This window comes from Bidens hawaiensis, unplaced genomic scaffold (assembly GCF_021521415.1).
Source record: "Bidens hawaiensis isolate Kalapana, Puna unplaced genomic scaffold, B.hawaiensis_p1.1 tig00030750_1, whole genome shotgun sequence".
NCBI lineage: Eukaryota > Viridiplantae > Streptophyta > Magnoliopsida > Asterales > Asteraceae > Bidens > Bidens hawaiensis.
This window is the reverse complement of record NW_027495125.1, coordinates 146,125-158,182: the sequence shown is the minus strand read 5'-3', so window position 1 is coordinate 158,182 and position 12,058 is coordinate 146,125. Positions and strand designations below refer to the sequence as shown.

The 12,058-nt window shown below is 36.4% G+C and overlaps 1 protein-coding gene across 1 annotated transcript; it reads right to left on the bottom strand.

The window, feature by feature from the left end:
- Nucleotides 1-410: 410 nt before the first annotated feature.
- On the bottom strand, nucleotides 411-11,614 carry LOC143580860 (ubiquitin homeostasis protein lub1-like). Its single transcript, XM_077063783.1, has 14 exons — nucleotides 11,412-11,614; nucleotides 8,737-9,067; nucleotides 3,904-4,007; nucleotides 3,695-3,763; nucleotides 3,499-3,559; nucleotides 3,256-3,395; nucleotides 2,934-3,123; nucleotides 2,415-2,476; nucleotides 1,844-1,932; nucleotides 1,305-1,377; nucleotides 1,167-1,226; nucleotides 922-1,068; nucleotides 797-832; nucleotides 411-674 (listed from the first exon to the last, which is right to left on the bottom strand). The coding sequence occupies exons 2-14, from the start codon at nucleotides 8,862-8,864 to the stop codon at nucleotides 496-498; spliced, it is 1,338 nt and encodes a 445-aa protein (XP_076919898.1). The 5' UTR covers nucleotides 8,865-9,067; nucleotides 11,412-11,614; the 3' UTR covers nucleotides 411-495.
- Between the last annotated feature and the right edge of the window lie 444 nt (nucleotides 11,615-12,058).

The window sequence follows — 12,058 nt, the reverse complement described above, 5'->3', positions numbered from 1 at the left end:
CAAGCATTCCTTTCTGAAAAAGAGTAGTTGTAAGTTATAGATATTACACTTGAACATGCATTCGTGGGAAAAAATACTGAGAAACTTTCTAATCTATATAGAAGCAACATCAAAGTGCACTGTTCTACAAAAGAACCAAAATTACAAGTTTAAGGTGACAATCAGTTTGTGTGTAGACATATCAGTAACATTTAATTATATCCACATTGGAACAACTCAATCTAGACAAAGATAAGTGATTAAATATGTGTGCTCTTCTAAAAATTTAGAAGAAAGATTAAATATGTGTGCTCTTGTTCAGTTGTTTCCAATAAAATAATTATATTGGTTATAATCACTTGAAGTTTCCAATTTAGCTTCTTACCCAATCTCAAATCAAACTTAAGAAACATAAATTACAAAGTATGAGCATGATATATAAATTTAGCAATTACAGAATTGAGATCACATACATAAGGATACTAATTTACAGTTCAAGATTCACTGCAAATGTGTTCAAGCTAACAAGTCGTTTAACCAAACCACATAACAAAACAAAATACAAATTTCCAAACAACAGGTAACAGTAACACAGCTAATAGGGAAGCAAAAAATATGTGCTAGTTCTACAAGTAAACTCTGAGACATTAAGCATACCTTGGGTAAATGTTTGAATGTTGGTTTGCTTGATACGGCTGTTCCGGTTGCAGAATTGCGAAGTAAGCATATCAGAGAGAGAGAAAAAAGGAAAAGGGGGGGGGGTTACTTTAAGTAGACATGAAACAAAATGAAATTCTATCCAACAATAATTACATACCAGGCTTAGAAGACTGTCCAGGTACATAAGCATTGGCTAAAAAACAGGACACAACATCAGTAATTTAAAACGAATAAATCTATGAAAAATGATTACTGAATCACACCATGTGAACTTATACTTACCTCCAGTGTAAGGATCACGGAATGACGAATCAAGAATAAAATCTTTTTGCCCAGAATTTTGTAATATAAATTCTACAACTTGTTGACGGTAAGAAAGAGGCAGATTCTCCTTGAGAAGCCACTTATCAGCCGTGTCATAAGCATTATCTGTAAATGACACACAAACCAACCATCATCACCATATATATTTTTTGATAATGATCTATTATGTTACTGAATCATATCTTGAAAGAACAGGAAAGTACCTGATCTATTATAAGGCAATTTTCGAATAGGTTCACCATCTCCAATATCGACATCAAACACTACACATTTTTTGTGGTTTCAGTAGAAAGAAAAAAAAAGCAGACATTTAAGGCAAAGCAGATTCTTAATAGACTAACCAAAGTCATACTGAACCCCATCAAGAACAGGGCGTTTCATGCCATCATCAGGCCCATCAGCTACTTCACCGATCTAAAATACATAAAAAATGGGTTAATATTAACATAACTAGGGAACCTAGTCATTTAAATACATAAAAACACCTAACAGAAAACTTAGCCACTGACTAACTTGAGTTGTCATGATTGACCTTATATTATGATCTCATAACTCCCAAATGTACCAATGAATATGGATTGAACAATAAAAAACAGAAAATAGATTATACGGCTTGCTTCATGTAAGAAAAATGGGTTAATATTAACATAACTAGGGAACCTAGTCATTTAAATACATAAAAACACCTAACAGAAAACTTAGCCACTGATTAACTTGAGTTGTCATGATTGACCTTATATTATGATCTCATAACTCCCAAATGTACCAATGAATATGGATTGAACAATAAAAAACAGAAAATAGATTATACGGCTTGCTTCATGTAAGATTTTTGTGTCTGCCTAAATATACATACACGACACATGTTATAGATTCATACCTTATCCCACTTCTGTTCCTTCATATTCCACGCGTATGCAACACCATTGTCACCTTCACGTACAACTATTGTCTGCCCATCCTTGGTTCCTGATCATCACAGAATCAAATGAATTTAGGATTAGAAGCTATTTTGTTTCTTTCACGAAATGATGGCTTAAGAAATACATAGAGAATGTGCTTTATTTGAATAATAAGCCTCATTAAAGTCAAATAATCAATAAATGCTATACTAGTAAACTATGAAAACATCAAGATCTATCATACAATTATAATTGACGTTCAATAAACTCTAAACCTTTTTGGTTTTCCACGAATGTAAATGGTCGATAAACACTAACAAACATCACAAGACCTTTCTTTAAATTGATAGAATACTTCTATAGGATTTACCAAATAGAACATTTGCATTTAATGAAATGAAATAGACAAAAATAACCCTAAACCCTCTAATTGCTGATGAATAATTAGTCAATTACAACAGTTGCTAACTAACTGATATTTATACAATGCTCAAACAAACCAATTCCATGTGGTCCAAATCTTATACCAGAACAAGAATCCAATAGTACCTGGAGCTTGCAAAGCCTCTAGACCAGGTAATTCCTCCAGTTTCAAGCCTCCAACTCTCTTCCTATTAAACATAAAATGAAGATCTTATAAATAATGAAGATATGATAGCTAACATAGTTGTCCAAATGTGCTATTCTACACAGCTCATGGATTACTTTGTAAGTTAATAATCACTCATCCAAATCTGAACTTCATAAAAGAAAAAAAATATTTGCTTAACTTCTACTACATATCTGGATTCTATAGTAACCACACAATTTTAAATTTTAGCTTAAAGCATGGATAGTAAGGCTCATTTATATGGAAAAATGTTATCTGGCTCATAGTCACAAGCCCAAAGAAAAAACATTTAGCCAAATTAAAAAGACAAATGGAATTAATAAACCAGCTAGAATTGCTTGAAAATTAGGCAGCCATCAAAATGTTAATGTCTATCCAAGGTTGTTCATTTCAATCAAATAAATCCAATAAAAATGCCAAAAAGAAAAGCATATTTTCTAAAAGATGGTGGTAAATACCTGCTTTCCTTGTAATGGGAAAGTAGAGAAGCATATGCCTCAAGTTCAGACGTCTCAGCTATCTTATCCGGGTGTACAGTCCAGACACGAGCCACGCCATCCGAACATGCAGTCACAATATCACCACTTTCTAAGAATTTGACATCCCAAACACAGCCAGGATGCTCTATGCTTTGGACACAAACTCCATCTAGAAGCCAAAAAACATACTATCAACAACTTAAGAACAAAATTATTTAAGAATCAAAATTGAGTACCAGAAATATTTGATAGTTTGTAACTAATATCACTCATGCAAAGATGAAAAAACAAGATATATCACCTTTCCATATCTTCGCTGATCCGTCCTCACTGCCACTGACAACAAGCCCAGATTTATGTGCATCAACAGAATAGACTATGGCTGTGTGACCAACCATCTCCAGTAAAACCTCACCAGTTAGCGCCCATAACCTAATTGACCTGTCATTATATACCAAAGACTACCGGTCAATTTAAAGCACAAAATGTACATATATATGCTTAAACAGTAAACACAGAAGTACTTCAGAACCAGAAAGCTTACGAATCATGTGACGCAGAAAGTATGCCCAAATCAGGCATTATAGCCAAACCTCTCACCGTATCTGCAGAGTTCCCAAAAAGATAACCACATTCAAATTAAATAAACTCATTTGCAAAATGGAAAAATGCATCAGCATACAAGCTATGTGTTCAACTAAAAGAAATAATGAAAAAATTAGACAGAGGTAAGGGTATACCTGTATGGCCAGAAAACGTATGTGTGCATGTGCTTCCCTTCCAAAGTTTTATTGTGCTGTCGCTTGAACCTGGATCACAATTATATAAAAAAACCTTTAATTATAAATGTAGCCAACTAGGTTATGAAGAATTTCATTAACATCCAGATTGATATAGCATGAAAAATCAAATCCAAAACTGTACTATAATGAATAAGATGCATTTAGACCTGTAATAAGTTCACCGGTTGGTAATCTCCTTACTGCTTGGATCGGTGCCTTGTGAGCTTCCCAAACCTCACTTTGGTGCTCTCCTTTCCAACGTCTTAGGGTACTTTCATAAGAGAAATAAATGGAAAAAACCAATATCAGGTGCCATGATGAGCAAAACATGATCAAATATATGTAAATACAACAAAATTTCCAACATGAGATGACCTAGTAGAATTTTAATTTTTAACAAGATGAAATCTACTTTTAGATAATATGTACTGGCATAAGGCTTTTGAACACCTTTACTAACAAACATTTGTTTCATCCTTTCTCTCAACTGTATGAGCAAGCACAAACTAATCAAATTTACAAATAAGAGAAGAAAATATGTAAGCAAACTTAACAGGATATCGGCTGCTAGTCCCTGCGAAATTGTTATCCTACAGCTTTCAAAACCCTAAAGCAGAAATCCTTACAAACTTACATTTATTTTTATGAGTTACTAGCCAGCAAGGCATCCAAGATATATTCATAAATATAAATAAGCCTTTCTTAAAACTCACATTTATTTTTCAAAGCTCTTGTATAAGAACTTTTTATGTAAGTATAAATAAGCCTTTCTTAAAACTTTTTATGTAAGTATAAATATAAATAAGCCTTTCTTAAAACTCACAATTACCCCCAACGTTCAAAAGTCCCAACGTTCTCTCCGTACAATTACCAATTACCCCCAACATTCACATCTCCGTACAAGTCCTCCGGCAGTTTTTCCGGCGGTATCAACTGGAAAGCTTCCGACAACAGGTAAGTCTCTCTTCTCCACTCGCCCCTCTTCTCCACCACAAACCACCCGCAAGCCACCGCTCGAAACCGAAGGAGCGAGACAACGAGATCGTAAGTCGGCCGGCGAATTTTTTTACGTCTTATTTATAGTTTTTGCGGTACACAGGTATTTCTACCCCTTTAATCTTCACCATCCTCACTAATCTTGTTTCTTTCTGAGCACTTTTGCACTTGTCAATTTCACAATTTGAGTTGGGTTTAGCTGCCCGATTTGTTTGAATAGAGCTGGGTATTGGGTTTCATGATCTAACTTCAATTGCTTGTTTTTTGCTACACACTATTATTATTATTATTAGTTTTTGTTACTATTATTATTATTATTACTATTGATTTGGTGTTCTATTGCTTGTGTTTGTGTGATTAGTTGCAACCATAGAGCGTAGGAACCATGACTATTACTTGAGACCATGTCCTGAAACGAGGGGTGTAGGAAAGAGTAAAGATAGGGAGCGTATATTGCGTTTGGCTTCTTGGAATGTAGGAACATTAAATGGTAAGTTGCTAGAATTGGTAGATGTGCTTAAAAGACGTAGGGTTCAGATAGCATGCCTCCAGGAGACTAAGTGGAAAGGACATAGAGGGGCTGAGTGTAATGGGTATAAGTTGTGGTACTCGGGGTCTGATGGAGCTAGGAATGGAATGGGGTTTCTAGTGGCTAAGGAAATACACACTAGTGTGGTGGAGGTGATAAGACATAATGACAGGATTATGGTGTTGAAATTAGTACTAGGAGAGGAAGTAATGGTAGTAGTCTCCGCCTACGCGCCTCATGTAGGCCTAGGGGATCAGGAAAAGAGAGAATTTTGGGATTGCCTAGACGCAGTGGTAGGGGGCATACCTAGGGGGGAGAGGATTTGCATAGGAGGTGATTTTAATGGACACATTGGTAAGGCTAACGATGGTTTTCAAGCCGTACATGGGGGTTTCGGTTTTGGTGATAGGAATGAGACCGGAACAGATCTTCTAGAGTTTGCGGTGGCACATGACCTAGGTATTATAAATTCTTATTTTAGGAAACAAGATTCTCATTTAATCACTTTTAGCAGTGGCGGACGCGACACGCAAATTGACTACCTTTTGATGAGGCAAGGAGACCGACGTTGGTGGAAGGACTGCAAAGTCATACCTGGGGAGGCAGTTGTGACTCAACATCGACTACTAGTGACAGATATAGCCTTCAGAAATAAGCTGACTGTTCGACAGAATAAAGGTACACCGAGAATTCGATGGGGAAATTTGAAGGACGAAAATCTCCTACTGTTTAAGGATAAACTCATACTGCATACGTGGGCTCGACTAAATGGGGACTCAACTCATATATGGGAAGCTATGGAGACAAAGATCATCCAAGTAGCAAAGGAGACTCTCGGGGTCACAACAGGAAAGACAAGTGGGCAGAAGGAGTCTTGGTGGTGGAATGACGCAGTGCAAGACAAGATAAGGGACAAACAAGGATGTTTTAGGGAGCTAATGAGGTGCACGAATGAGGAGGAGCGAGTGGAATTGAGGGACAACTACAAAACGGCCAAGATAGAGGCGAAGAAGGCAGTGGCGGAAGCAAAGAAGGCGGCCTTTAAACGGATGTATGAAAGTCTAGAAACAAAAGAGGGGGAACATGCTATGTTTAAGATTGCCAAAGCCAGGGAGCGTAGAAGGCAAGATCTAGGACCGGTGAAGTTCATAAAGGATACAGATGGGCATGTACTGGTCAAGGAGCAGGACATCAAGCTAAGATGGCAAACCTACTTCCACAATCTTTTTAACAATGGGAGAGCTTACCAAGAAGAACATGACAACACAAACTTTCAACGACAACAATCGAATAACTGCTACTGCCGACGGATCACACGAGAAGAGGTGAAGGATGCACTTAGGAGGATAGGAAGGTCTAAGGCGGTTGGCCCAGACAACATACCCATCGAGGTGTGGAAGTGTCTGGGGGAGGAAGGAGTCATGTGGTTAACTACTCTGTTCAATAGTATTCTCAAATCAGGTAAGATGCCAGACCAGTGGAGGAGCAGCGTTGTAGTTCCTATCTATAAGAACAAAGGAGACGCCCAATGTTGTGGTAACTACCGAGGAATCAAACTACTAAGTCATACTATGAAGCTATGGGAAAGAGTGATTGAGGGTAGACTTAGACGAGAAACTCAGGTTACGGTCAACCAATTTGGCTTCATGCCGGGGCGTTCCACCACAGAGGCAATACACCTTATAAGAAGATTAATGGAAAAGTATAGGGAGAAGAAGCGTGATCTACATATGGTGTTTATTGACCTAGAAAAGGCCTACGACAGTGTGCCACGACAGGTGCTCTGGGAGTGCTTGGAGGGTAGAAGAGTGCCCAGGAAATACATAGAGATAATTATGGATATGTATACCAGGAGTGAAACAAGTGTCCGTGCGCCAGTGGGGGATACTGATTTCTTTCCTGTAGAGGTAGGTCTTCACCAGGGGTCAGCGTTGAGCCCGTTTCTTTTTGCAGTAGTCTTGGATGAGTTGTCAAAGTCGATTCAGGGGACTCTCCCGTGGTGCATGATGTTCGCAGACGATATTGTGTTACTTGCTGAGAAAAAACAAGATCTAACATGAGGCTTGAGGAGTGGCGAACAACCTTAGAGACAAAAGGTTTAAAGATTAGCCGATCTAAGACGGAGTACCTCCACTGTGATTTTGGTGGGATAAACGACAATGAAGACGCACAGATCACAATTGAAGGGCAGGTGGTCCCGCAGGTAACGAAGTTCAAGTATTTAGGATCATTTGTACAGAGCGATGGGGAATTAGACAGTGATGTGACCCACCGAGTTCAGGTAGGATGGTGTAGATGGAAAGCAGCCACAGGTATATTGTGCGACAAGAGTTTCCCGACTAAACTAAAGGGAAAATTCTATAGGGTGGCAGTTAGACCTGCAATGCTATATGGAACAGATTGTTGGGCCATCAAGAAAGCACAAGTGCGGAAGATGGAGGTAGCAGAAATGAGAATGCTACGTTGGATGTGTGGGCACACAAGGCTAGACCGAATAAAAAACGTTGTGTTTCGCGAGAGATTAGGGGTGGCGAACATAGCAGACAAGATAAGAGAGGGGAGATTGAGATGGTTTGGACATGTAAAGAGAAGACAGACGACGAATCCTATTAGATCCGTAGAAAACATTACTATAGAGGGGAGGAGGGGTAGAAGACGACTGAAATTGACTTGGGATGAGAGGATTAGGCATGATTTGATAGACCTAAACCTCTCCGAGGACATGGTTGAGGATTGGAATTCGTGGAGAAGTAGAATTAAAGTTAAGGATTTTTAGAGAGAATTGAATACCTTAGGGCTTAGACTTAACTTATTTAGGTCACATACCATAATGGTATTTCCCTTACATATATTATTATTATTATTATTATAATTATTATTAGCTTTTATATAGCTGTTAAACTGTGATCTTATTATTAATATTATTATAATTAGTAGTAGTTTTTATATAACTGTTAAACTTTGATTTCCTTTATTTTGCTTCATACACATGTACTTAGAGCCGAGGGTCTCTCTGGAAGCCACCTCTTTATTCCTTTGGATAGAGGTACGGTGTACCTACATCCCACCCTCCCCAGACCCTACTTATAGCTTTGCTGTCGGTGGGATTTTACTGGGCATGATTGATTGATTGATTGATATCTTCCAGAGAAATCAAGGCGTACTTAGTACTTATGTGAGATGAATTACTATGGATCCACAAACCACATACAATAACCGCAAATCAATAGTTTTAAAGGTATTTCTGCCTTAGTTTGCAAGTAAACACTAAAAGTTAAAACACCCTTTGTTCCTACTATAGAAACATTGTGATTTTAAGTACTCAACTTTCATCAGATTGATTTGCATGTCTCAAGAACACATCACTAAAAAGACAATATTTCCTTAAAACCCATACAACATAAACCACAGTGCATGATAATCCTGTCCTGTGGCAAATAACTAACATCACATATAGTCAATACAGTTAACTAACCAATCCATAGAAGATGACACAATGTCTGATCCATCCACAGTGACTCCCGTGACTTGCATTTTATGACCTCTCAGAGTCTGTACTTTCTCTCCGGTCGCTATATTCCATACCAAAACAAGTGTATCCATACCACCAGATACAAGGGCACCTTCTGTAACTGTTCATTCGCAGGAATCCAAGCCAGTGGTCCAACAAAACTAGTATGCCCAAGTAGTATCTTAGAAGAAGTGTAAGCAGCATTCTTAGTCTGATCCAAAGACCAGAACCTGATGGTTTGGTCCCTTGATGAAGTTGCTATTCCATCATTGTCGCAAACACATATACCACGAACCTAGAAATAAACAAATATAAAGCATCAGCATTCATCACAAAACGGTCAAATTTAACATTAACTCTTCCTGTAAAAATGCAACATGATACTATTGCTATCACAAAGTTCCTACAACCAATTAGTTACAAAAGCATCTGTTAACACATAGAAGCTAAACACATCTCTAAGTTCATAACCTAGAAAGTGTAAATTACTTAATTAGCCATACAATAAGGTGAATAAGATAAATGCTAAACCTAAAAATTCGATTAATTCAATGCAACAATAATAGCTTTACGAAATTGTTGTATAACTTTTTCCATGAAACTAATACAGTGTTATTGCTGTATCGCCCTAAACTACAACAGTGTCTCAAGTAATCAAATAACGAAGCAATCTAACTTGTAATTCACCAAGGAATCGTTCAATTTTCCAATTCATAGCGCACATTCAATCAATATAAGTAAACTACAAAACTCGCTAGCCAACTAAATCTTACTAAAAAGCATCGAAATCACAAAACAGTCAAAGTGAACATTAAAACTTCCTTTAACAATGCAATTACAAACTACCTACTACCAATTAGTTACAACAGCATCTGTTAACATATAAGAGCTAAATGAATCCATATCTATTTTCAAATATTGTCTTTAAAATTCATCACTAATTTCATAGCCTAAGGAGTGTAAATTACTTAATTAGCCATACAATAATCCAAAGGTGAATAAGATGCCTGCTAAACCTAAAAATTCTAATAAAGTCAATGTAACACTAATAGTACATTACTAAATCGTAACTTCTATAGCTTTTTCCATGAATTTAAGACAGTGTTCTTCATGTACTGCCCTAAACTACAACATCATCTCAAATAATCAACAAATTAACCCAATCTAACTCGCAATTCACAAACTACCTATTACCAATTAGTTTCAAAAGCATCTATTACTAACCTACCTAGGGAGTGTAAATTACTTAATCAGCCATACAATAAGGTGAATAAGATGAATGCTAAACCTAAAAATTCTAATGAGCAAAATCGATGCAACACCAACAGCTTTACGAAACCTCAGCTTCTATAACTTTTTCCATTAAATTAGAACAGTGTTCTTGCTATATTGCCTTAAACTACAACATCTCAAATAATCAACAGCGTAACCCAATAAAACTCGTAATTCACCACGGAATCATTCAATTTTCCAAATTACAGCACAAATACAATCAATACAACTAAACTACTGAACTCGCTAGCAACTAAATCTTACTAAAAAACAGCGGAATCACAAAACAGTCAAAGTGAGCATTAACTCTTCCTGTAACAATGAACCATACAACTATTGCTATCACAAACTACCTACCACAAAAATCTCTGTTAACATATAAAAGCTAAATGAATTCATATCTATTTTCAAAGTAATCATCGCTAATTTTCATAGCCTAAGGAGTGTAAATTACTGAAGTAGCCATATAATAATCAGAAGGTGAATAATAGGACTGCTAAACCTAAAAATTCTAGTAAACAAAATCAATGCAACACTACAAAATCAATGCAACACTACAGGTTACGAAACGTAAATTTTATAAATTTTTCCATGAAATTAAGACAGTATTCTTGCTGTATTGCCCTAAACGACAACATCATAAATATACAAACAACGAACCCAATCAAACTAGTAATTCACCACGAAATCGTTCACAGGCTACCCACTACCAATTAGTTACAAAAACATCAGTTAACATCTAAGAGCTAAATGAATCCATATCTATTTTCAAAACGTAGGGAGTGTAAATTACTGAATGAGCCATATAATAATCAAAACAAGAATAAGATGAATTCTAAACCTAAAAATTCTAGTAAACAAAATCAATGTAACACCCATAGCTTTACGAAACCGTAACTTCTGTAACTTTTTCCATGAAACTAAGACAGTAGCTGTATCGCCGTAAACTGCAACAACGTCACAAAAAATCAACAAATTAACCCAATCTAACTCGCAATTAGTTACAAAAGCATCTATTACTAGCCTAGCTAGGGAGTGTAAGTTACTTAATTAGCCATAGTCATACAATAAGGTGAATAAGATGACCTGCTAAAACCTAAAAATTCCAGTAAACAAAATCAATGCAACACTAACAGGTCACGAAACCGTAACTACTTCTATTACACAGTATTCTAGCTGTACTGCCCTAAACTACAACAGCATCTCAAATAACCAATAAACTAACTCGTAATTCACCACTAAATCGTTCAATTATTCAAATCACAGAACCAATTCAATCAATATAACTAACCTAGTGAACTCGAAGCAACTAAAAACCTTCGTAATCACAAATTACAATAAAAGTAACATAGAGAGAAGATACGTACGTCATCTTCATGACCTTGAAGCTGACAGCGCAATCGGTACTAAGCGAAATCGATATCCATAGCCATGGCAGAAGAAATGTGTTAGGGTTTGTGGATCAATCGGCGTTAATAGTCGTGAGATGATGGATCGCTTGTTCCCCAAGAAAGAAATTGTGTTGTGTGCTTCTTCTCCGATATTTATAAACCTCTAATAACTTAGATGAATGAAATGTTATTGAAGTTCTACTTGTACGTAATGCAGTGAGACTTGTACATTGCGTTGTGTTTATCTATTCTAGTAACTTAGAATATTGTAAACGAGATAAGAAGAATTATCAAAAATATAAAATTCGTTACAAAACCAAATCTAAACACTTAGAATTGGGCCGGTTTACATTATGAACAGTTTGGTTTTACCCGTGTAGTGATTTTAATTGTATGATTGTATTAATGATTACTTTGGTATGCAAGGAAATTATCAACTATGTAGTTTTTGATCCATTTATACAACTCGTATGATTTTTGAATGTGTTGTTCAAAGGAAAAATTGATTATAGGAAGTATTTGGTTTTGAATGTGTTTCAAGTCGAGCATGTAGACACGAAGTGGGTTGTGTTTACGTCAACCTTACGAGTACAAAGGTTGAAATGTTTGTTATTATAATTAAA